The sequence below is a fragment of the Corythoichthys intestinalis genome, chromosome 4, assembly GCF_030265065.1.
Source record: "Corythoichthys intestinalis isolate RoL2023-P3 chromosome 4, ASM3026506v1, whole genome shotgun sequence".
Lineage (NCBI taxonomy): Eukaryota > Metazoa > Chordata > Actinopteri > Syngnathiformes > Syngnathidae > Corythoichthys > Corythoichthys intestinalis.
Genome location: NC_080398.1, coordinates 5797124 through 5823939, shown reverse-complemented (window position 1 = coordinate 5823939; position 26816 = coordinate 5797124). Strand labels below are relative to the sequence as shown.

Genomic DNA, 26816 nt, shown 5'->3' with positions numbered 1-26816 from the left:
TATTTATTTCCTGGCCTTTTTCAGTGAATAGCTCAGAGAGGGTTATTTGGTTATTATCTATTTAATTAATAGTGCTATTATTATTTATTATTATTATTATATTATATTATTATTTTTATTTTATTTACTTTTGTTCCGTGAAGAATCCACAGATGGTTATTAGATTGTGGCTTTCTGAAAAACAATATTTTTTTTACATTTACGCACTCCTGCAATCGTCACACTTTTTCTGTTACAAACTGACCCCGGCCTCTCATCAGAGAAGGGAAAAGTTATTTGGCCCTCACAGGAAAAAGTTTGGGGACATTGCCAAAGGCAGAACGAGGACCTATATTCCAAAATATACCAATATTTTTTATTTCTATATTCTATATTCTGTTACACATTCTTGTGCATTTGCCACTTATTGCCACGGTTAACATTGAGGCTTTGGGCCTCTTTTGACCTTGTTGTGAGTTTGTAAGGTTGTGACTTCTGTTTAAACAAACTTGATGCCAATCAAAATGTTTGTTCTTCTTTTTCCCGAAATTAGAATCGATAAGAGAATCGATAAAGAATCGAATCGTTAAGCAATATCGATAATGGAATCGGAATCGTAAAAATCGTATCAATTCCCATCCCTCGGTAAGATGCATTTAAAATATATTTAGAAGATTTTGGGCTGACAACCACAATTAAGATCATTGTGTGACGTTGGTGATTGGGGTCTATATAGTTGCCTCTTTTTCTTTGGGGGCGGAGTTGTTGGCGGTAAGCAGAGTAAAAAGAGAGAGAAAAATACCACGATTTCCGAGTCTAATTTTTCGCCGCCAAGCAAGCGTTACAATATTAATTAAAAATGAATGAAAACTAAATACTATTGAATATGTCATCATTATCATTTTAAAAATTTAAGTGACGGGTAAAAATAGATTATGACCGGATTTTTATGACCCTGTCAGTCAAAATGACGGACAACGAAAATGTCTAGCGCAACCTCTGATCCTATCCAAAGCGCTTGCTAATGTAAAAGCAGTAGAAGAAAACGCTCACCGAGGCAGAGCCAGCACTGGTGCATGTCCACGCTGAAGGAGGTGATGAGCCCCAGTCGCAGGTCGTGGCGAAGCGTCCAGGCGTCGGCGTTGGAGCGAAGGTCCCAGCCCACTAGCGAGCCGTTGACCGTGGCGTACGCTAGCACCGACTGAGCGCCCGAGTTAAAATGCTGCAGGTCCACTGCGCAGCCGTCCTCTTGGAGGTTCAGAGACCTCAAACACAAAAAAATACTCATTGGATCAAAAATGTACCCTCTCCATACATTTTCAATGGCACATAAAAACATATCCCACTGATTATCAACTCAGTGCTTGTGGTCTTTGTTTATTAAACAAACCCTGCACCCCCCAAAAAAATGGCCCAAAATTAACCGGAAGTAACCCAAAATGTACAGGAAGTGACCGGGGAATGCCCCAAATTCACCAGAAAGTGAGCCAAAATGAACAGAATGCGACCCATAAATACCCCAAAACAACACAAAGTGACCCGAAATCAAGACGAATTGACCGATGAACAAGAAGTGACCAGTAACGCTCTAAAATTAACAAGAAATGATCGTTATAGAACAATTGCCCCAGAATTAATTGGAAGTGACCCAAAATCAACAGGATACCAAAAAGTTGGACGATCCCATGAGGTCACTTCCTGTTGATTTGGGGACATTCGGAGGACACATCCTGTTGATATGAGGTCACTTCCTGTTAATTTGGGGACATTTGGGGTCACGACCTGTTCATATCAGGTCACTTCCTATTGATTCGGGGACATGTCAGGGACACTTCCTGTAGCTATCAGGTCACTTCCTGCTGATTTGGGGACATTTGGGGGTCCCATCCTGTTGCTGTGAGGTCACTTCCTATTAATTTAGGGACATTTCAGGGACATTTCCTGTTGATATAAGGTCACTTCCTGTTGATTTGGGGGCATTTGAGTGGACGCATCTTGTTGATATGAGGTCACTTCCTGTTAATTCGGGGACAAGTCTGGGGGAATTCCTGTTGATATCAGGCCACGTCCTGTTAACTTGGGGACATCTCGGGGACACTTCCTCTTGATATCTGCTCACTTCCTATTGATTTGGGGACATGTCGGGGACACGTCATGTTGATAACAGGTCACTTTCTGTTGATTTGGGGACATTTGGGGGACACGTCCATTTAATATTAGGTCACTTTCTGTTGATTTGGGGACATTTGTGGGGGGACACATCCTGTTGATATGAGGTCCCTTCCTGCTAATTTGAGGACATGTGGGGGCCACTTCCTGTTGATATCAGGTCACTTCCTGTTAAATTGGGGGACATTTCTGGAACATGTCCTGGTCATATCAGGTTAATGCAATGTAAATGCCATTGGAAATGAATGGGAAATTTGGACTTACATGGCTGTCGATGTCAATAGCATCCCATTAGAAATGAATGGGAAAGTTTTGGGGTATTTTGGGGGAACTGTGAGTTTTTTGCCAAATTCTGTGAACAATTTTTATGCCCCTGACCACCACTGAATTTTTAATGTGCAAATTATAGGATTTGGTCAAAATTTGTAAGGCTACAGTGCCCTCCATAATTATTGGCACCCCTGAAAAAGATGTGTTTTTTACCTTTTAATATATATTTTTTAAAATTTAAATAATATGGGACCTTAATGGAAAAAAAGAGAAAAATCCAATCTTCAATACAAGTGCATTCATTCAGTGGGGGAAAAAAATCCCACATAAAGAAAAAACATTTTTCAAATTTTTTATTTATTATTATCTTGGTCCCACACAAAAATACACACGGTCCCAGGCTTCAACTGGGACCGTGTGCTTTGGTCAGATGAGACCAAGATTGAGCTTTTTGGCAACAAACACTCTAAGTGGGTCTGGCGTGCCGCGAAAGATGCGCATGCTGAAAAGCACCTCATACCCACTGTGAAGTATGAGGGTGGGTCAGTGATGCTGTGGGGCTGTTTCTCTTCCAAAGGCCCTGGGAACCTTGTTAGGGTGCATGGCATCATGAATGCTTTGAAATACCAGGACATTTGAAATCAAAATCTGTTGCTCTCTGCCCGAAAGCTGAAGATGGGTCGTCATTGGTTCTTTCAGCAAGACAATGACCCTAAACATATGGCCAAATCTACACAGAAATGGTTCACCAGACACAAAATCAAGCTCATCCTATGGCCATCTCAGTCCCCAGACCTTTTTTTGTTAGCAAAAGGGGGTTGTACAAAGTATCAACACCAGGGGTGCTAATACAGTGCCTTGCAAAAGTATTCGGCCCCCTTGAATCTTGCAACCTTTTGCCACAATTCAGGCTTCAAACATAAAGATATGAAATTTAATTTTTTTTGTCAAGAATCAACAACAAGTGGGACACAATTGTGAAGTGGAACAACATTTATTGGATAATTTCAACTTTTTTAACAATTAAAAAACTGAAAAGTGGGGCGTGCAATATTATTCGGCCCCTTTACTTTCAGTGCAGCAAACTCACTCCAGAAGTTCAGTGAGGATCTCTGAATGATCTAATGTTGTCCTAAATGACCGATGATGATAAATAGAATCCACCTGTGTGTAATCAAGTCTCCGTATAAATGCACCTGCTCTGTGATAGTCTCAGGGTTCTGTTTAAAGTGCAGAGAGCATTATGAAAACCAAGGAACACACCAGGCAGGTCCGAGATACTGTTGTGGAGAAGTTTAAAGCCGGATTTGGATACAAAAAGATTTCCCAAGCTTTAAACATCTCAAGGAGCACTGTGCAAGCCATCATATTGAAATGGAAGGAGCATCAGACCACTGCAAATCTACCAAGACCCGGCCGTCCTTCCAAACTTTCTTCTCAAACAAGGAGGAAACTGATCAGAGATGCAGCCAAGAGGCCCATGATCACTCTGGATGAACTGCAGAGATCTACAGCTGAGGTGGGAGAGTCTGTCCATAGGACAACAATCAGTCGTACACTGCACAAATCTGGCCTTTATGGAAGAGTGGCAAGAAGAAAGCCATTCCTCAAAGATATCCATAAAAAGTCTCGTTTAAAGTTTGCCACAAGCCACCTGGGAGACACACCAAACATGTGGAAGAAGGTGCTCTGGTCAGATGAAACCAAAATGGAACTTTTTGGCCAAAATGCAAAACGATATGTTTGGCGTAAAAGCAACACAGCTCATCACCCTGAACACACCATCCCCACTGTCAAACATGGTGGTGGCAGCATCATGGTTTGGGCCTGCTTTTCTTCAGCAGGGACAGGGAAGATGGTTCAAATTGACGGGAAGATGGATGCAGCCAAATACAGGAACATTCTGGAAGAAAACCTGTTGGTATCTGCACAAGACCTGAGACTGGGACGGAGATTTATCTTCCAACAGGACAATGATCCAAAACATAAAGCCAAATCTACAATGGAATGGTTCAAAAATAAACGTGTCCAGGTGTTAGAATGGCAAAGTCAAAGTCCAGACCTGAATCCAATCGAGAATCTGTGGAAAGAGCTGAAGACTGCTGTTCACAAACACTCTCCATCCGACCTCACTGAGCTGGAGCTGTTTTGCAAGGAAGAATGGGCAAGAATGACAGTCTCTCCATGTGCAAAACTGATAGAAACATACCCCAAGCGACTTGCAGCTGTAATTGGAGCAAAAGGTGGCGCTACAAAGTATGAACGCAAGGGGGCCGAATAATATTGCACGCCCCACTTTTCAGTTTTTTATTTGTTTAAAAAGTTTAAATTATCCAATAAATTTTGTTCCACTTCACGATTGTGTCCCACTTGTTGTTGATTCTTGACAAAAAATTTAAATTTTATATCTTTATGTTTGAAGCCTGAAATGTGGCGAAAGGTTGCAAGGTTCAAGGGGGCCGAATACTTTTGCAAGGCACTGTAATTGTTACACACATTATTTGATGTCAAATATTTTTTTCTTTACAGTTGTAGTCAAAAGTTTACATACACTTGTGAAGAACATAATGTCATGGCTCACTTGAGTTTCCAGTTATTTCTACAACTCTGATTTTTCTCCGATAGAGTGATTAGAACAGATACTTCTTTGTCACAAAAAACATTCATTAAGGTTTGGTTCTTTTATGACTTTATTATGGGTTAACAGAAAAAGTGATCAAATCTGCTGGGTCAAAAATATACATACAGCAACACCAATTAGCAATTTCTTGTGAGTGATTATTGCCTTGAACAAGTCAGGAAAGTCACTTGGAGCCATTTCGAAGCAGCTGCAGGTCCCAAGAGCAACAGTGCAAACAACTGTTTGTAAGTATAAAGTGCATGGCACTGTTTTGTCACTGCCACGATCAGGAAGAAAACGCAAGCTATCACCTGCTGCTGAGAGAAAATTGGTCAGGAGGGTGAAGATTCAACCGAGAATCACCAGAAAGCAGATCTGCCAAGAATTACAAGCTGCTGGAACACAGGTGTCAGTGTCCACAGTCAAGCGTGTTTTGCATCTCCATGGACTGAGAGGCTGCCGTGCAAGAAGGAAGCCCTTGCTCCAAAAGCGGAACCTTAAGGCTTGACTGAAGTTTGCTGCTGATCACATGGACAAAGATAAGACCTTCTGGAGGACAGTTCTGTGGTCAGACGAAACAAAAATCCAGCTGTTTGGCCACAATGCCCAGCAATATGTTTGGAGGAGAAAAGGTGAGGCCTTTAATCCCAAGTACACCATGCTTACCGTCAAGCACGGTGGTGGTAGTATTATGCTGTGGGGCTGTTTTGCTCCCAATGGAACTGGTGCTTTACAGAGAGCAAATGGGATAATGAAGAAGGAGGATTACCTTCAAATTCTTCAGGATAACCTAACATCATCAGCCCGAAGATTGGGTCTTGGGCACAGTTGGGTGTTCCAACAGGACAATGACCCCAAACACACATCAAAAGTGGTAATGGAATGGCTAAATCAGGCTAGAATTAAGGTTTTCGAATGGCCTTCCCAAAGTCCGGACTTGAACTTGTGGACAATGCCGAAGAAACAAGTCCATGTCAGAAAGCCATCAAATTTAACTGAACTGCACCAATTCTGTCAAGAGGAGTGGTCAAAGATTCAACCAGAAGCTTGTGGATGGCTACCAAAAGCGCCTAATTGAAGTGAAAATGGCCAAGGGAGATGTTACCAAATATTGGCGTTGCTGTATGTATATTTGAATGTTGAATGAATGTTGAATGTTTTTTGTGACAAAGGAGTATCTGTTCCAATCACTCTATCGGAGAAAAATCAGAGTTGTAGAAATAACTGGAAACTCAAGAGAGCCATGACATTATGTTCTTCACAAGTGTATGTAAACTTTTCACCACAACTGTATGTGGGATTTTTTCCCCACTGAATGAATGCACTTGTATTGAAGGTTGGATTTTTCTCTTTTTTTCCATTAAGGTCCCATATTATTTAACTTAAAAAAAGATTATTAGAAGCTAAAAAACACATCTTAACCAGGGGTGCCAATAATTATGGAGGGCACTGTATATAGTTTTAAAACTTGCTATTTCAAACCCCATATAATGAATTTTAAAATTTTAAGCGACCCGATATCTACGGGAAGTGACAATGCAATGCCCTCAAATCCACAGGAGGTGACTCCATATCATCAGAAAGTGGCCCATAAGGGCCCTAAAACCAACAGGCTGTTGGTTGAAAAAAAAATGCAAATAAAAATTGGAAGATCCTACATTTGAAAAAAAAAAATTTGAAAAATTAGAATAGAAATTTAAAAATGTTTTGAACAAGTTCCTTTCAAGTGACCTGATATCTACAGTAAATGACAACAAAAGGCCCCCAAATCAAGAGGAAGTGAGCCAATAGCAACAGCAAGTTACCCCAAAATACTAACAAATCAACAGGGAGTGACTCGATATCAACAAGTGAGGCAAAAATTTTGAGTATGATGTTGCGTTCTGACCTGGTCTGGAAGGGTTGGACTTTTGGCGACTTTGGCGGCTTATTGGCCTCCACGGCCAGCAGCTGAAGGGCGCCGTTGTCAGACGCCACGGCCAGGTAGTGCGATCCCTGGCAGAAGGTGAGCGTCTTGACGTGGCCGCCCACCCGCGAGTACGTCAGCACCGACCTGGTGGTGGTGGTCTTGCCCTCCATCTTCTGGCTGTCCCACACTTTGACGGCGCCGTCGTTGGACGCCGTGGCGAAGATGGCGTGCTCGTCCGACACGCGGATGCGGTTGACCGCCGCCTTGTGCTCGTGCAGGTGAGCCACCAGGAGACCCTTGGGGTGCCACCCTGGGAGAGAAACCCGCCGCCGTCACTTTTCGTTCTCGTCGGCGCCTTCGCCGGCGGGCGAGTTACCGGGCGGCGGCGGCCGACTCTCCCACTCGGCGCTTTCCATCATCTGCTTGGCCATGCGTTCGGCGCTGCACTGGTCGCGCTTCTGCTGGACCAGCTGCTGAAGCTCCACCTTGCAAGTGTTGGCGCGACGCTGGTACGCCAGGCCGCTCGTCGCCGACTGTTGCGTCGCCGGCGTCGCCGCCGGGTTCTTTCGGGATTGTCCGGAAGGCCCGTCGGGAACCTGCACGTAGAATGTTAAGGCACAAATAGAATAAAATGTGACTACGCTTTCTGTCTATTCATCTATTGAACTAGTTCAACCCCTGGATGCCAGAATTTCCATTTAAAAAATGTACATAAAGCATTAGAGGACGATATAAAAATTGCATTCATAAAAAAAATACTAAACATACAAAATTGAAGTGAAATACACCGAAATTATATGAAAAAAAAAAATTAAAAAGATTTTTTTAAATTAAAAAATTAAAAAATTATTTGTTTTCAATAAAGAAAATGAATATACAGTATTCATAAATTCCTCATTAGTGTTGATTTGATTCTCCACAAAAATGTTTTTAAAACTAATAAAAAAAACTATCAACGATCAAACTATCAATTCTTTGGTAGGATCCCCCCCCCCCAATTTTATAAATATACAAATTAAAAACAACAACAACAAAAAATATAGAAAATTTTAAAAAATTGTAAATCAAAAACATCAAATTGCAAAAATCGTATTCATATAAAAATAATAAATAATAATAATCATAGAAAATTAAAGTTGAAAAAAAAAAACAGCTAGAAATGAGAAAATCCTGGAATAAAAAAAAAAAAATCATGGATTTTTAAAAATATTAAGAATGAATAGTAAATATGGAAAATTAATTTAGAAAAAAATATTTTTTAAAGGAGGAATATATTAATAAATTCCACATTGATGTTATGTTTATTATCCCATAAAATACTTACCGTATATTGTTTTAAAATATTTTTCTAAACTTTTATTTTATTCTAAAACTATTTTTAAAAAAAAAAATTATATTTTAATTAATTTTACATATTTTTATATAATTTTTAGAGGGTTTTCCAATTGCTTTGTGAAATAAAACACATATATTGTATAGAATATATATCGAAAATTAAATTTTAGAACATATGTTTTGTGCTGAAACTGAAAAAAAAAACAGGATGAAATTTTGTAAATTAAAAAAAAAATCAAAAATTGTATAATTGAAAAAAAATACTAAAAATCTGAACTAAAAGTGAAAAATACTGGTAAAAATGAAAAAATCTTGAAATAAGAAAAAGTGCAAAGATTTTTTTTTAAAATATTGTATGGAACTAAATATTGAAATTTTTTTTTTTTTTTCAATTGAAAAAAGGATTAATAAATTCACCATTAGTGCTCTTTTTAATTATCCCCAAAAAATATTTTTCAAAATCATTTTTACTTTTATTTATTTTTTTATTAAAACCATTTTAAAACTACTATATTTTAATTTTTTTTTTCATCATTTTTTTTCTAGGATTTTCCTTTTTTTTTTTTTAGTTTTACATGAACATATATATTCAATATAGTTTTTAATAAATAATTACACTAAAATTTGAAAAAAAAAAAGTTAAATTTACAAAAATGTGTCAAATTAGGAATAAAATCATTAAAATAAAAAAAATGATAAGAATACAATCAAAAAAGAAAGAAAAAACACACACAGATGAAATACAGAAAATTTATGATTTTCTTTTTTTTTTTTTTTTTCCTAACCCTTCCAGGGACAGTAGTGATAGTTTTAGCAATATATTATAGTTGCAATTATTATGTTATTTTTTAAAAATAATTATTCATCATTAATGCATTTTAAAAAAAATTGTTATATATATATTTTAATCATTGTATTTTTTTAAATATTATTTTTCGTCATGATAAATCAGTCTCTATGGATTGGACATATAGCACCGTCGTCCATCCATTCAGTTCTTTGAAGTCCTGATTTGTGCATAAAAAAGTTCAAATCAAACATTTAAAAAAATGATTACGAAAAAAAAAAATACACAGAGGAAAATGTATAAAAATGAATGAAAATACAACATTTTGATTCAGGATTAAAACAAATTTTAAAAAATCTGTAACGAGTGTTACCGTAGAAGCCTGCGTGGCGGCGGCGTTGGCGTTAGAGGCGGGTTCTTGTGATCCGAACATGCTCTTCCATTCCTCGTTCATGATGGAATCCTGCTTGGTGTGCTTCCTCGCTATAAGCGGAGAAACAAAAAAAACCATGCTCGACCTCATCGCCGTGACCATTCGTCGGACAATCGGGATCCCCACCTCGTTTGTCGTCTGGCTCGCCCTTGGGCTTGGCGAGGTCCACTTGCCGTCCGCTGATGCCTAGCAAGGCCAAGTCCACCACGCCGGTCTGAGCCGCCTCGCCCAGATGCGTCTGTTCGCCCATGTTAGCTTTAGCCTTGTTGGACTTTAGCATAAAGTCTCGGAGGGCTAGCAGCTTGTCCTCCTCCGCCTCCGTCATTCCCTGTATATGCAAAAACACTCATGTTTTGTCCTTTTTTTCAGAAAAGAAAAGTTGGCGCGCTCACCTGCGAGAGCAGCTTCTTGAGAAGTTGAGCCACGGCGGGGTCTTCGGGAGGCGGGCACGCCGGGATGGACCCGGCCCGCTTCTTCTGCCGCAGCAGCAGGTGGCGGAAGAGGCTGGCGATGTCCTTAGAGCGCAGCGCGTAGTCGAAAATGGAGCGACTCAGCGGCTCCTTCAGGACGCTCAGCAGGACCAGCTCCTTGTCGATCTGCGGGAGCGGAGGTGAGCGGGGGGGGGAAGGGGGCGGAGCCACGGGGTCTCACCTGGATGATGGGCTGCGTGACGAAGGGGTTGAGGTGCGGCATCAGCTTGCAGTAGACGTCGGCCACGTTGAGGTGCTGGGCGACCACCGTGATGAAACCCACCGCGCCGTAACGGATCCACAGGTTGGGGTGGCACAGGAAGGGCGCTGATGGAAAATATTTCATCATTTGTTTGGCTTTTATTTTGAAATTGGAAAAAAGCAAAAGAGGGTAAAATTATATGTATTTATTTTTGTTATTTTCTTTTGAAAAGGGAAGATTATTATATACTTGTATTCATTTATTCATTATATATAATCACTTTATTTACTCTAATGTAAAATAAAAATTAACAACCCAACAAACATTATCTGATTTTTTTTTTAAATTCTTTACATTGTCAATATAAAAACACCTGACATTCTATAAATGGCAGAAAACACTCAGGTGACTTGACGTTCCGCTCTGAGACCCTCAATTTGGCCAACTTTCAAAATTGTCCAGAATGCATGTGTGATACATTACATGCCATTGACAACAATAGACGTCCTATAGATTTAAAATGGTTTGCAGAATTCGTGGTTAGCGGCTAGCTCACCGATATCGCCGACAAACTCGTAGATGTGCGGCTTCTGCAGCAGACCCAGCTGGCACATGCACGTCAACGCGTTGAGCGCCTTGTAGATGACGAACTCCTCTGTGTCGCTCAAACCCTGCTGGAGGAGCGGCTTCAAGATGGCCGAGCTCTGCCAGCCCACGTACGCCGCCACGCCTGCCCGCGCGACAAAGTCAGCGGACGCCGTTCGCTCGCCGGACGTCCGGCGAACGAGCGCTCCTCACCCACGATGCTGTCGAAAAAGGCGCCGCGCAGGTGCCAGTCGTTCTTGTCGTTGAGGAAGGTGATCATGTGCGAGAGCAGCACGTCGTTGGCCTTCTGCCGGCCGAAGAAGACGCAGAGTCGCGTGATGCCGTTCTCCATTAGCGACTGCTTGACCACGTTCTCAGAGTCGCTCAGCAGAGTCACCACCTTCTGCTGCACCATCTCGTGGAGCGCCTGCAACTCTGCGACGGCGACGACTTTTTAGACGGCGGCGTCGAAGGGGGGGTGGCGCCTTGCTCACCTGAGTCGTAGTTGTCGTTGGGGTGTAGCGTTTCCTCCGTCTCCTCGCCGTTGCCGTCCTGATCCGCACTGACGTTGCTCTCCTGCACCAACTCCAGGAAGCGGAGGGCGCTTTCGGCCAGGTGCGCCACGTTTTCTGAACAAGTCGTCACAACAGTCAGTGAGATTAAAATAACAATATTATGCTCGTTTTTTTTTGTTTTTTTTAATGAATGGGGACCGGTTGGTCACCGTGGCGTATATATTTTGCAATTTTGAAGGCGTTTTTTTTGTTTGTTTGTTTGGTTTTTACATTAAAAAACGTAAGTAAACATTAAATTTTTTTTTGAAAAACTGAATTTTTATGGACCGTCTTATTTTTGTTGTTGTTGCCCTTCTTATTTCCATTCTATTCTATGAATGTGTAACTAAATACAAAACAAAAAAGAAAAAATGAATCATTTAAAAATTAAAAAAAAAAAATAATAATAATTTATTGTTAATTTTTTTTACACAATACAAAAAAAATCTGCTTTTTTGGTCTTTTTTTTCTATTTCTATTCTATTCTATGAATATATTTATTTTCCCTTCAGGCATGACAAATCCAAACATACATACAGCATTTATATGTGTTTACAATTAATTCAACCCGAAAAGAAAAGGGCTGACGGGAGAAGCCAAAGCTTATTGAAACCCGTCCCCAGTATACCATAATGGACGCAGAATGTGTCCTTCGCCTTCGAGTGTCTGTGTCTATTTATATAAAACTGAATACAAAATAAAAATGAAAACCTTTAAAAATATATATTTATTTTTTACACAATTCACAAACATCTACTTTTTGTGGACCTTTTTTTCTACTCTATTCAATGAAGATGTAACTCAATACAAAAGTGAAAAACTAAATTTAAAAAAATGTTTTTTTTAAATTTTGAAAACAAAAAGAATACCATTTTCCATTTATTGTTTTTTTTAGTTTACATAATTCAGAAAAACAGATATGCACTGTTTTTCCCCATTTTTTTTCAATTCATATTCTATGAATATGTAACTAAATTTAAAATAAAAATGAATATATCAGTAAATATATGATTTTTAATATAATTTTTTTTTACACAATTAAAAAAATACTTTTTTCAAAACCCTTTTTTCTATTCCTATTATATTCTATCAATATATAACTGAATACAAAATAAAAATGGAAAAATAGAAAAAGTAAAAACTAAAAAAAAAAGCTTAAAAAGAGTTTTGTTACACATTTCATAATAATCTACTTTTATTGGACATTTTTTCTATTCTATTCTATGAATATACAACTAAATACAAAACAAAAATGAAAAACTAAATAATTTTTTAAAAATTTAAAAACAATAACATTTTTCAATTGTTTTTTTTAAGTTTACATAATTCAGAAAAACAGAAATGCAGTTTTTGCCCATTTTTCCTATTCTTATTCTATTCTATGAATATGTGACTAAAATAAAAATAAAAATGAATATACAAGTATATCATTTTTTTTTAATGAACACAATTTTTAGTTTTTTTTTTTTTTTTTACACAATTTCTATGAATATGGAACTATATACAAAATAAAAATGAAAAACATTTTAAAAAATAATAATTTAAAATAATATATAACTTTTTTAAAAATTAAAAACGAAGATAATATATTTTTAAAAGTTTACATAATACAAATACCAGAAAATGTACTGTATGTGCCATTTAAAAAACAAAAAATTCTAATTTATGAGTATGTACCAAATACAAAACAAAAATGAAAAAAGTGGGAATATTTAAAGGATTTTAATTGTTTCATGAAAACAAAAAATTACAAAATCAATTTTTTTAAAAAGGCGAAAATGTCATGTTTTTCTCTAATATTGTTCTTTTTTATTAAAAAAATGTTAATTAATGAAATATACAAATAAAATCAAAGCAATAATAAACAAATGAGAATATTTCTTTTACTGTATATATTAAAAATGTATAACAAAATATAAACAAAAAGTAAACATTCACAAAGAAATTCAGTTTCTTTTCCCCCTTTTTATTTCCTTAATTCAAAAAAATAAACAAACAAACAAATAACAATATGTTATTGTTCGTCTGTCGCCATCAACGGCAATTAGAAAATTAAAACAAAAATACGGCGAGCAAAAAAATTATAATTTATTCTGTTTTTCCCCCAATTAAAAAAAAATATGTAAGTAAATAAATCAATCAATAAAAATCTGAAAATATTTGTTAATTTCGTATATCACCAACGGCAATTAAAAAATTAAAAGCAAAATTTTTAAAAACTAAGAAAAAAAAAGATATTGTTTTTCCCCGATTAAAAGAAATATGAAAAAAAAAAAAAAAATCTGAAAATATTTGCTATTATTCATCAATCAACGTCAACAGTAGCCGCTTACCCGCGTACGCCAGCCTGACGATGGTAGCGTCGTCCTGCGCCAGGTGAGCGATCCCCGGCAAGATGTACTCCGGGTAGATGTTGACGTCGTTCCGCGGCACCTCCTTGACCAGCGCCAGCACCTTGGTGAGGGTCCGCACGGCCTGGGCGCGAACCCGCGGCGCCGGGTCGTTGCAGAAGTGCAGCAGGTAGGGCGTGATGCGGTCTAGCAGGATGTCCACGCCCAGACGCGGCGCCAGGTGGAGGACCAGCTCCAGCGCCGCCAGCTTGGAGTCGCACGAGTGGAGCGTCTGCAGGCAGGATGTGATGACCGACGCCAGCACCGTCAGGCCTTGCTGCTCCTTGGCGCTAACTCGACCCTCGTCCGCGTCATGGGAGGTGTCTACGCAAAAAACATACCGGATTTACCAAACTATAACGATTAGGTATGTGACAATATATCGAATACGTGATGTATCGCAATATTTTGTGGCCCTAAAAATGTTCCAGCCAAGAATCGATATATCGTTTTCAAAAATGTGTCGCTGTTTAAAAAACAAAAGGATCCAACAGGTTGCTAGCAAAATCTTCCGTTAAGATAGTGTATACGTTAGCTCACCGGTGACTATCCTCCAATGTATTTTGACTGGATTGGACATCTAGAGGTGTCAATGGCACTGAAACGACAGCATCCGCAGTCTTTTGTGGGCATTTACAGGACACTTCCTGTTCATTTTAGGGCATTTCCAGTTGACTTCCTTTGGATTTGGAGTCACTTCCTATTCATTTGGGGACATTCTTGAGTGACTTCCTGTTTAGTCACCCAAACTCAACAGGAGGTGACCTTTAAATGCCCCAAAATTGCCTGGCCTTGGCTGCCACTGACAGCCATAGACGTCCAATCTGTTTGAAGTGTATTCAGTAACCCAAAATAGACAGGAAGTGACCTGTAAATTCTCCAAAATCAACAGGAAGTGACCCATAAATGCACCGAAATTGACAGGAAGTGACCCATAAATGCACCAAAATTGACAGGTAGTGATCTGCAAATGCCCCATAATTGCCCGGCATTGGCTGCCACTGATGGCCATGGACGTCTAATCCATTTCAAGTGTTTTCAGTCATCCAAAATCGAAAGGAAGTGACTCATAAAGTCCCCAAAATCAACAGGAAGTGACTAAAAATCAACAGCAAGTGACCAGTAAATGCCCAAAAATCAACAGGAAGTGACCCGTAATTGCCCCAAAATCTCCCGGCATTGGGTTCCACTGACGGCCGTAGACTTCCAATCTGTCTCGAGTGTTTTCAGTAACCCAAAATCCACAGGAAGTGACCCCTAAATGCCCCAAAGTTGCCTGGCATTTGCTGCCACTGACGACTTTAAACATCTAATCCGTTTGAAGTGTTTTCAGTAACCCAAAATCAACAGGAAGTGACCCGTAAATGCCCCAAAATTGCCTGGCATTGGCTGCCACTGACGGCCATAGATGTCCAATCAGTTTGAAGTGTTTTCAGTAACCCATGATCAACAGGAAGTGACCAGTAAATGCCCCATAATCAACAGGATGTGACCCATAAATTCCCCAAAACTGCCTGACATTGGCTGCCATTGACGGCCACAGACATCAAATCCGTTTGAAGTGTTTTCAGCAACCCAGAATCAACAGGAAATGACCCATAAATGCCCCAAAAATACACAGGAAGTGACCCGTAAATGCCCCAAAAATACACAGGAAGTGACCCGTAAATGCCCCAAAATCACCTGGCATTGGCTGCCACTGATGGCCATAGATGTCGAATCCGTTTCAAGTGTTTTCAGTAACCCAAATCAACAGGAAGTGACCCGTAAATGTCCCAAAATAAACAGGAAGTGATCGAAAATCAACTGGAAGTGACCCATAAATTCCCCAAAACTGTCTGGCATTGGCTGCCAATGACGGCCAAAGACGTCCAATTTGTTTGAAGTGTTTTCAGTCACCCATAATCAGCAGGAAGTGACCCATAAATGCCCCAAATCAACAGGAAGTGACCCATAAATTTCCCAAAATTGGCTGCCACTGACTGCCATATATGTCCAATCAGTTTGAAGTGTTGTTAAGTAACCCAATATCCACACGAAATGACCTTTAAAATCCCCCAAATCAACAGGAAGTGACCTGTAAATGTCCCAAAATAAACAGGAAGTGATCGAAAATCAACTGGAAGTTACCCATAAATTCCCCAAAACTGTCTGGCATTGGCTGCCAATGACGGCCAAAGACGTCCAATTTGTTTGAAGTGTTTTCAGTCACCCATAATCAGCAGGAAGTGACCCATAAATTTCCCAAAATCACCCGGCATTGGCTGCCACTGATGGCCATAGATGTCGAATCCGTTTCAAGTGTTTTCAGTAACCCAAATCAACAGGAAGTGACCCGTAAATGTCCCAAAATAAACAGGAAGTGATCGAAACTCAACTGGAAGTGACCCATAAATTCCCCAAAACTGTCTGGCATTGGCTGCCAATGACGGCCAAAGACGTCCAATTTGTTTGAAGTGTTTTCAGTCACCCATAATCAGCAGGAAGTGACCCATAAATTTCCCAAAATTGCCCGGCATTGGCTGCCACTGACGGCCATATATGTCCAATCAGTTTGAAGTGTTGTTAAGTAACCCAATATCAACACGAAATGACCTTTAAAATCTCCCAAATCAACAGGAAGTGACCTGTAAATGTCCCAAAATAAACAGGAAGTGACCGAAAATCAACTGGAAGTGACCTGTAAAAGTCCCAAAATCAACAGGAAGTGACCCGTAAATGCCCCAAAATCAACATGAAGTCACCCGTAAATGCTCCAAAAATAAACTTAAATTGACCCGTAAGTGACCCGTAAATGCCCCAAAATCGCCCGCCATTGGCTGCCACTGACGGCCACAGATGTCGAATCCGTTTCAAGTGTTATCAGTAACCCAAGATCAACAGGAAGTGACCAGTAAATGCCCCATAGTCAACATGAAGTGACCTGTAAATGCCACAAAATCAAAAGGAAGTGACCCATAAATTTCCCCAAATTGCCTGCCATTGGCTGCCACTGACTGCGACTGACGTCCAATCTATTTGAAGTGTATTCAGTAACTAAAAATCAACAGGAAATGACCCATAAATTCCCTAAAATCAACAGGAAGTGACCAGTAAATGCCCCAAAATTGCCTGACACTAGCTGCCACTGACAGCCATAAGGGGTCGAATCCGTTTAGAGTTTTTTCAGTAACCCAAAAGAAACAGGAAGTGACCCGTAAAGGCCCCAAAATTAACAGGAAGTGACCCTTAAAAAACCCAAAATCAACAGGAAGTGAACTAATCAACAGGAAATGATGTGAAATGCCCTCAAAATGAACTCATACCCTGGCATTGGCTGCCACTGACGTCCAATTGCGTCACTAGCGGCCATCTTGGGTAGGGCGACCAATGTGTTAAAACTGACTTGCGTAAAAGTACATATTGAGCATTACCGTCGATGACATGTCATTTTAGTGCTGTCTCGGTAAAGATTCATCAGTAGTACTTTGGAAGATCTCACCTCTGAGGTTGTGCAGAATGTTGTCCAGGTCTTTGCGTATGACCAGTATCCTTTCGTCGGCCGACTGGAACGTGTCTTTGGCGAACTGCGCCATGTACGGCAGAAGAAACGTGTAGAAGATGTCGGGGAAGGCTTTCCCTCGCTGCTGCTTCAGGTAGTCCTCGGCCGCCAAGCGCCGTTCCGGTTCCCGTTGAACCATCTGGGCCACCTGAGGGACGCGGGAGAAGACGCGTCGGAGGGTTTGCGTCGTCATTGGGGTGGCGACGTGGGCCTCACCAGCTCGCGGATGCTGCGGTCCTCAATTTTTTCCAGGACTTGCTCCGTCTGGAAGAGCCCTTTGCGGTACGCTAGCAGCTGAGACAGATCGAAGAGCGGGACGCCCTCCGTGAAGAGCTCGGCGATCACGCAGCCTGAGGAAAACAATAATTATGTCTATTTAATTTAAAAACCAACTAGTATTCACTGTGATGAGAAATTCATTCACACACCAAGGTGAAAAAAAACCCTATTGAAGAGGGTCCTACACAAAAGGAGGCGCGACTGAGCTGTGCAGCCACACTTATTCAAAACCAAGATGAATCTTGTAATTGGGCCAATTCGACCAAATGTGCCAAATTTCGTGGCTGTAAAAGCTGCCTAATTCCCTCAAGAAATGTTCCTTTTAATGGCGAACAAAGGGGTCGTCATGGTAATAGACAAGGACATGTGCTATACAATGCAGAAGAATAGAACTTGCAAACAGTGAGATGACCTAGCTAGCAAGCAAGCAATTGCTGCTGAAGTTAGCTCGTCCTTTAGCACTATGTGTTTGCTATGAGCTGGACTAGTCACGTGACAACGTCTGTAAAATGAGCCTTATAAACGAGTTACACCTAAGTGCCACTAGGGGGCAAAAAATCATTACAAACTAGGCCTGCAAGCAGGACTGAACAAATCCCTCAAGTTTGGCACGACTCAGACGGCACGCAGGTCAGTGTCGTAGAAAATCGTCCCACTCCTATCATCTCATGAGAAGCTAACATGCTCGAATCTCGCTTCTTTTTGGGGATTCGTAATACATTCACACACCAAGGAGGAAAGACCCCTATTGAAGAGGGTCCTACAAAAAAGGAGGCACTACTGAGCGGTGCAGCCACGCCCTTATTCAAAACAAAGATGAATCTTCGAATTGGGCCGATTCGACCAAGTGTGCCAAATTTCGTGTCTGTATAAGCTACCAAAGTACCTCAAGAAATCTTCCTTTTAATCGCGAACAAAGGGTCATCATGGCAATAGACAAGGACATGTGGACATGCGCCTTAAAATGTAGTATCTTGTCTTGTAACTACAATGACCAACCTAAAAAGAACTGGACATCCATCCATTTATCATCTACCGCTTAGTCCGGGGTCGGGTCGCGGAGGCAGCAGCTTTAGCAGGGAAGCCCAGACTTACCTCTGCCCACCCACTTCAACCAGCTCCTCCGGCGGGATCCCAAGGTGTTCCCAGGCAAGCTGAGAGACAGTTTCTCCAGTGTGTCCGGGGTCGTCCCCAGGGCCTCCCGCCGGTGGGACGTGCCCGGAACACCTCTGCAGGGAGACGTCCAGGAGGTATCAGATCTAGATGCCCGAGCCACCTCAACTAGCTCCTCTCAACGCAGAGGAGTAGCGCCTCAACACCAAGTCCTTCCCGGATGACCGAGCTTCTCACCCTATCCCTAAGGGAGAACCCGGATACCACGCGGAGAAAACTCATTTCGGTCGATTGTATCCAGGATCTTGTCCTTTTTGTCACGACTCACAGCTCGTGACTATAGGTGAGGGTAGGAATGTAGAATGACTGGTAAATCGAGAGCTTTTTCACCACTACGGACCGGTGCAGAGTCCGCATCACTGCACCGGGGATGGCGTGGCTCAGTGGTAGAGTAGTTGTCCCCCAACCCAAAGGTTGTGGGTTCGATTCTCTGATGAATTCGCCTAAGTATCCTTGAGAAAGATACTGAACCCCTATACAACACCATTTTCCACCGATCCCCCGTCGATCTCCCGCTCCCTCCTACCCTCACTCTTGAACAAGACCTCAAGATACTTGAACTCCTCCACTTGAGGCAGGATATCGTCCTCAACCCGGAAAGGGCACGCCATCCTTTTTTCGGCTGAGAATCATGGTCTCGGATTTGGAGGTGCTGATCTTTATCCCAACCGCTTTACACTCGGCTGCGAACCGCTCTAGTGAGAGTTGGAGGTCACTGCTTGAAGTCAACAGCACCACATCTTCTGCAAAAAGCCATTGCAACGTTACGTACTGAGTTTCCTCTTGAGACAAAAATGGAACTGGTAGACTGGGCACTGAGTTCGATGGATAGAATATTCTCTACGATGCGGCCTACATCGGCCCAACGCCCGTGTCCAGCCACCACCTTCACGTCTGGTTATGTGGAGGATGCCTGGGGTAAATGGAGGCCGCTATGCCTAACGTCCCTCCAGATAGAGGACGCCGAGGAACTGTACATCTTTGGCTCGCTGATGGCTCTTGCCTTCCTATTGCTACTTGGTGCTCTCTGGGTTCGTCGCTTCTCGATGAGGATGAAGAACCAACTCCATGAGATACTGGAGGTTGCTCGTCGCAACGGCGACGAATTGGCACTGTTAATGAAGGAGCAAGCAACGCTAAGTGACGCCGCTGCATGACTGGTCACTAAAATTGATGCGGAGCTGCGTGATCATGAGAGACTCGCTCGGGCAAACCGGGCTAGGGATGATGATGACTAATCTCCTAAACCGGGCAAGGGATGATGACGAGAAATCTCCTACAGGGGATACTACACATGCGAGCCTCCATAGCACCCCAGGCCTTCCCACCCTTCACCTACTTGGACATGAACTGATAAAAGACACTCAAATTACTATATGCGAAATCTCCATGGCAATCAATGACTTTTGAACGAAATGTGGACTGGACTGATACATAACATGCTGCTTGTGCGACCCAGGTGGAAGGGGGACGGGTTTATGATAAGCTTCTGCTTTTCCCGTCTTCCTTGTCTTGTCTGTTTTCATCTTTCCTTCGGGTAAACAAATTACACTCTGATAATGTCCATACTCTGAACCAGTTAAAGATTTCTTGATGATTTTTTTTTCTTTATTCTTGTTTATGATGATCCTTTCTTTTTGATGATTTCTTTTATGATAATCTGATGATGATGATTATGACAATGACAATAAATTCATAAATTCAATAAATTCATAAATTCAAGCAGAGATGCAATGCTGAGGCCACCGAACCGGACCCCCTCAATGCTTCGGCTGCTCCTGGAAATTCTGTCCATAAAAATTATGAACAGAATCGGTGACAAAGGATAGCCTTGGCGAAGTTCAACTCTCACAGAGAACTAATTCGACACACTGCCAGCAATGCAGGCCAAACTCTGATGCCGGTCGTACAGGGACTGAACAGCCCTTACCATGGGGCTCAGTACCCCGTACCCTCGGAGAACCCCCCATAGGACTCCCTGAGGCAGAAGGTCGAACGCCTTCTCCAAATCTACAAAACACATGTAGACTGGTTGGGCGAACTCCCAAGCACCCTCGAGCACTCCACCGAGGGTGTAGAGCTGGTCCTCTGTTCCACGGCCGGGACACAACACTGCTCCTCCTGAATCAGAGATTTGGCTTCCCGATGGACCCTCCTCTCCAGCAACCCAGAACAGACTTTACCGGGGAGGCTGAGGAGTGTGATCCAAGAACTGGACATGTATAACTAAAATGAGTGACTTTCTGTTGCCACTAGTTGGCGCTGTAGGGTTGATGGAAATCACCCCTACAAAACCTTTCGGGGTACGACTCTCATCAAGCACGGGTAGTTTGGCGCAGATACGTTGTAAATCTGAAAAAAATGGCGTCAGTCATGTTCGTTTTCCCTCGAGCTAAAACGAAACTTCAATATCTTTAATCAGGCACCTTAACACTTAAGGCTCCCTGATGCAGGTTTGAGGTCAATTGATTATTTTTTCCTTGGAGGAAGAGCCTGTCAAGTCAAAAATCAAAAAGGCGTTTCCAGTTGCTAGCAGGCGGCACCAGGGCTAATGGGTAATATTTCTAAATGCATTTATGTTCAGGCTGAGATTCCTCTCATACATGCCAGATATGAAAAAGACTGAACCATGGTTTAGAGAGTTAATAGAGATTTACTGAAATTGGCATGTCGCAAAAAAAAAAAAAAAAAAAAAAAAAGGCACTTTGGCACTTTGCCAGGTCAGGCCCGTGAATGAAAACTCACCATTTTGATGACTGTAGATTTCATATGTCTCGTGAACAGTCTCACCAATTTTAAGGAGGATCCAACTAACTCCTTAGGTACCAATGTCTCAGATTTGCATTACACTAGGGCTACTCAGGCCCTAACTATGCTCTGAAGTTACCTGCAGAGAAGATGTCCATGGCCTGCTTGAGCTCGCCCCTGCTCCTCTGATTGCCGCTGCTCAGGTCCACCAATGGTGTGTTCTGGTCGCTCTCGGCAGCAAACATGCTCCCGTCCACGAAGCGCTCTGGCGCGATGTAGCAGGTGCGCCGGCGCGACGTGTCGAAGAAGTAGTTGAAATCGGCCGGGTTGTCCTCGGGCAGGTAGGTGGGTTTGAAGCTGGCGAAGTCGCTCAGCAGCGCCCAGTTCCAGCTGGTCACCATCACATTCTCCGTCTTGATGTCGCCGTGCCGCACGCCGGCTTTGTGCGCCTGATCCACGGCGGTCAGGATCTGGAAGGCCAGCCAGCGCTTCTCCACGTCGTTGAGGAAGGGCCGCGTGCTGATTCGGTCGTAGAGGTTGTCGCGCACGTACTGGCGGAAGAGGATGGCGGCCTTCTCCGTCAGCGAGGTCTTCTGGAAGGGCAGGCAGTTGTGGCAGGAGTGCAGGCGAATCTTCAGCTCCTCCAGCTCCTGCTTGTAGCTGCCCAGCGGCAGCGAGGGGTCCTGGATGGCGAAGACCTTGACCACCAGCATGCCCTCGCGGTGCTTGGCGCGCGCCACCTTGAAGAAGCGCGTGCTGCCAAGGCTCTTGTCGTACTCGTGATCGTGGATGTCCGAGAAGTAGCTGTCCACCGACAAGATCTGCGACGGGGCGATGCCCGCTAGCTGGTTGCCCATCGCCGCTGGTGGAGGTCAAAAACCAACTGTTAGCTGAAGGGAGTACTTTTCTCCTATTTACTGATTGACTGTTTGAATTCCTCTAACACACCAATATAAAATAAGTAGCATTTAATTCATAGTTTAGGAAAAACAAGCAGAATATATTTGATAGTATGAACAGTTTGACTTGAAATGATTAGAATTTGCAGTGCCAAGACAACAGGCAGATAAGGGCAAAAGAGATACAGGACGCCTTCAGAGCACGGTAGCCTCGCGTCATGCAGCTGACTAAGATTGGTGCTGACAACCAGGTGACAGGCAAGACATCTACAAGCCCACGTCTGCACCACCAAATCCCACAATCAGCTCGTTCAGACAGTCCAGAACAAATGGCGGGACATCCTGTCTTGCCACAAAGAACATCTGATACAGAGGAACCCACATTCAGCACTCCCGTGGCGCTAAGGATGGCAAAATCCTCAACTCTCATTGCCATGACAACAGTAACACATGAAACTCTCCCGCCCAACCCACAACAGAGAACAATCCTAAACAAAGCCCAAACACACCCTTCTTCCTGACCACAGCCTGCCTCACCAGAGCCTTTAAAAGACTGAGTGTTGAACAAATCGTTGTCATTTTTCTTGGGAAACTTTTGCTGACTTGTGATACGGTGACCCTGGCTCCAGTTTGCCTCGTCACATGAGTCTCTTTGTTGTTTTACCTAGCTGTTTGATGGCTGTTGACCTGAATATGTTGTCAACTTGTGTTTTGAATCCTTTACCAGATTTCAACATGGAGTCAGTACAAGGGGTTAAGACTAAGGTGAACGCGCTGAGGGAATTCGCCCTCCCGGCCAAGCCACACGGAAACAGCAACAGCCGAGCAGAAATGGTGCTCTGCTGATACCGCTTCCGCGAGTCAACCGGGAGGGGCTGACATTCCGCGCGTTCACCTCTTGTGTTAACTCTTTGTACTGACTCTATGTTCCAAAAGTTTGAAGAAGGCTCGCCGAAAAAGGTAAAAAAACAAGGCAAAAACAGACGACGGAGAGACAATTCTGGATCCAGGGTCGTCGAAACAACGGCTAAATAGCAATGATCCCGAGCAGGGAACCGTTTGTTATCTCAGTGTCCAGTCTTTTTGAAGCTGCTATGGAGTGGGCCTGGCCGAAGGTGTGGCTGGGTGTTGTTTTGAGATCATCCCTCTGTGGCCAATTTTGGGCGGTTAGGTTTGTGCGCTGGGACGTGGTTGCCACAGCGACCGACACCGGTCTTGACGTCCCAAGCGCCCGTTATCAACGTTATATCCTGGTTGGGCGGCCGATGCTACTTGTTTTAGGACAGAGCGCCCTGCTCTTGGCCGGTAGAACTGATTGCGAGAGTTGGTGCGTCAATCTTGCTCGTGCCGCACACGTTGGGCTTCTGTGATAAGATGGCGTTGTGTATCTATTCTGCTTCTTGTTATTAAACTATGGTGTAAGTTCTATTTATTTTATATTAGATGTGTTAGAGTAGTACAAACAGTCCTACAGTACATATGAGAAACAATACAGGAAGTGACCTGTACGAGCCCCAAATCAACAGGAAGTTACCCAGAAATGCCCCAGAATCTTCAGGAAGTGAAAATTGATGATAAACAGAAACAGAAATGCACTAAGATCAACAGGAAAAGGTCCAAAATGTACAGAATGTGAGCCGTTAGAGCCCCAAAACCAACAGAAAGTGACCTGATATCAACAGGAAGTGACCAATGAAGATGAACAGAAACAGAAATGTCCTATAAGCAACAGGATGTGCCCCCAAAAAATACAGGAAGTGACCCGTACGAGTCCCAAAACAATCAGGAAGTGACCAATGAATATGAACAGAAACAAAAATGTCCTATAAGCAACAGGAAGTGCCTAAAACATACAGGAAGTGACCCACATGAGCCCCAAAACCATCAAAGTGACCGGAAACCAATAGGAAATTATATGTAAATGACCCAGAATCAACAGGAAGGGAACAATGAAGAGTAGTCATAATCGTCGAATTCATTTGAAGTTTAATCTATAACCTAGATATGATTGGATTTCTAAAATGCATTGACTTAAATGTAAAAGTAGACCCTACCAACATGGCCGCCCTAAAGCCGCGATAAAGCCAATTTGGTAGGGGCAATAACAGCTCTTTTCATGCTTCTGTCGTCAATTGAACTGGGTTTTTATCTAGTACAACATTCGTTATTTGCTGCCAACCCTCCCACTATAAATCGATTGGACGTGAAGCGCCGTCAATAGCGGAAAGTGCGTGAATACCAAATGCTATGACGTTGATAAAGCACGCTTTTAAAGAAATTAAGCTAGTATTGACTTCATTTTAGTGTAAAATGCATTGAATTTGATGGGAACTTCGCCCCTGCCAACATGGCCGCCTTGAGGCCATTTTACCAGGGGCGATGACAGCTTTGTCATGCTTCTGCCGTGAACTACAACGAGTTTTTCATCCTTGGGAAAACGCAGAACGAGTTACGAATGAGTACTTTTGTACGGTCACCAATAGAAGAAAACGTTATTAATACAGTAGCGCTTTGCTAGTTCTTTAATTGTGAGTAAATACAAAAAGCGTACGTGTTAAAACTTAATGTGGGACTAACAATGCGAAGCTTAACTCCTGTGTTTTTGACAAGGCTAGCTGACGTCAACATGTGACATTTCATGCAAATATTTGCTATTCCAACTGTTTCTCCAATGTTGTACGTGATATTTACACAACCATAACATGTTTGCATTCTCAGGATCACATGACAGCCCGTTAGCATCCTGGCTAACCATTAGCCAAACAACCAAGCTCTCCGTGTTAAAAGAAAAATAAATGAACGCAGGAAGTAGAAGTACAAGTCGTGTTACCTGCGGGTGACTAGCCTGCTGTAGTCGCTGCGAGAGTTTATGGTGTTTTTGGGTAGCTAAATAATAAATAATAATAATACGCTTTGAAGGGAAATTAGCGAGACGAGAAAGCTATCAGCGGTGGCTGTTGTTGTGATTCCGGGTCAGAGTGAGACGTCATTCTGTAAACGCCTTGCTGTCAGAATCAAGTAAAAGAACGTCTATTTAGGCAAGACAATTCAACGCGGCATACTTGAATTTTCTTAATATTTTCATAACTATATGTACACATAAAAACAAAATATTATCGCTAAATTTATGTCGTTAGGATAGCGTTTGAATGTTGTTGTTGGTGTTAACTGTTGAATATTCCTCAGATTTTTTTCTCGAGCAAAGTGGTCTATCAAAATGACTTCCGACGTAAAAAGAACGAACCGGAAAGAGGAAGTGACCATACAAATTCACAACAAAAGCCTCTTTCTTTGTTTTATTTTATTTTGCTTACAGTACATGCTTTGTGATGCAGGACTAGATGAACATTGGCGTTTTTAAATTAGCTGATTGGCTGCCATTAATGGTGACTGAACCAGACTTGCTTGTAATGATTTTTCATGAATGAACAAAATGGCTGCCATTGACTGGGATAAACGTCCAATCTATTGAGAGGATCTATTAGGGCACTGATTTGGCAATGTTGTTTGGTCTGCCCAAAAATTAAGTTTTTTTTTTTTTTTTTTTTTTTGTATGTGTGTGTGTATCATGTCAGGGGCAGTAAATGGGTTATTAGCAACTATTCCCTAATTAAAAAAATAATAATAATATTTTTTTTTTTTTAAATAAGAACAAACAAGAAAGGGGAAAACTACGGCGCCCCTAATAGGACATTGACAGAAATAGAATAAATTGAAGCAATCTGGTGCGCAATAGAAACTATCTTGTAAACATTAGGATTATATAAAATTTAAGCTAGCGGACTTTTGCTTTGCAAGTTAGCCAATAGGGAATGGGACGTACTACGTCATTGTTTGGACGCGCCTCCATGCTGGCAATATGATTCACTTCCGGGTCGGCAGACTCAATGCGGATTGTAACGTGTGGTCGTGCTAAGCTAACTCTTTCGGTGTTTTAGAAAGAAATTATGGGTGTGTATTGTTGTGTTACCGGGTGCAACAGCTTCTCCTACGACTAAAAAAAGGGCGAGGAAAACTGGACTCACTTTTCACCGTTTTCCTGCATGGAGGACCAAATATCAGATCACGAAGGCACGACGGATGGCTGGGGCGCAGCGGTTCGTTGGAAAAGCATTTCTCTTGATCATATTTCTGCTGGAATGAGAGTGTATTCCCCTCATCTCTACTCTTGTAAGTTGAACGATTTATCCGTTTTGGTTTCAATACGTTTTTTTTGTTTGTATTTTTTACTGTTGTGTAAATCTGCCTCGGTAGCAATGCTAACCTTCTCCTCCTCCTCACCTACCTGTTGTGTTACTAGGAAAACCTGCATATGAAATGCTGACAACACATCCCGATTGGTCACCATATCTCTTCTTGGGTTATTCTGAGGTCAAGCGCACCACATCGGAGCGTTATGAGAGGTTGGAAAGGTGAAGAGTGCACGCTGAAACTTCAGTTTGCTCTGCTCTTACAAACACGATCCCAAGTGTT

At 42.0% G+C, this 26816-nt stretch overlaps 1 protein-coding gene across 1 annotated transcript in view; it reads right to left on the bottom strand.

Annotated features, from left to right (window-relative positions):
- Window positions 1-25529, bottom strand: part of pik3r4 (phosphoinositide-3-kinase, regulatory subunit 4) — a 35885-nt gene extending 10356 nt beyond the window's left edge. Inside the window, exons 1-15 of the mRNA XM_057835112.1 lie at window positions 25174-25529; window positions 21584-22306; window positions 17461-17594; window positions 17185-17392; window positions 13647-14027; window positions 11254-11388; window positions 10973-11194; window positions 10731-10904; window positions 10154-10299; window positions 9895-10098; window positions 9629-9830; window positions 9443-9552; window positions 7324-7543; window positions 6927-7257; window positions 1033-1244 (exon numbers count right to left, since the gene is read on the bottom strand). Of these exons, the coding sequence (XP_057691095.1) occupies window positions 1033-1244; window positions 6927-7257; window positions 7324-7543; window positions 9443-9552; window positions 9629-9830; window positions 9895-10098; window positions 10154-10299; window positions 10731-10904; window positions 10973-11194; window positions 11254-11388; window positions 13647-14027; window positions 17185-17392; window positions 17461-17594; window positions 21584-22301 (3397 nt within the window). The 5' untranslated portion in view covers window positions 22302-22306; window positions 25174-25529. The remainder of the gene's footprint in view (window positions 1-1032; window positions 1245-6926; window positions 7258-7323; window positions 7544-9442; window positions 9553-9628; window positions 9831-9894; window positions 10099-10153; window positions 10300-10730; window positions 10905-10972; window positions 11195-11253; window positions 11389-13646; window positions 14028-17184; window positions 17393-17460; window positions 17595-21583; window positions 22307-25173) is intronic.
- Between the last annotated feature and the right edge of the window lie 1287 nt (window positions 25530-26816).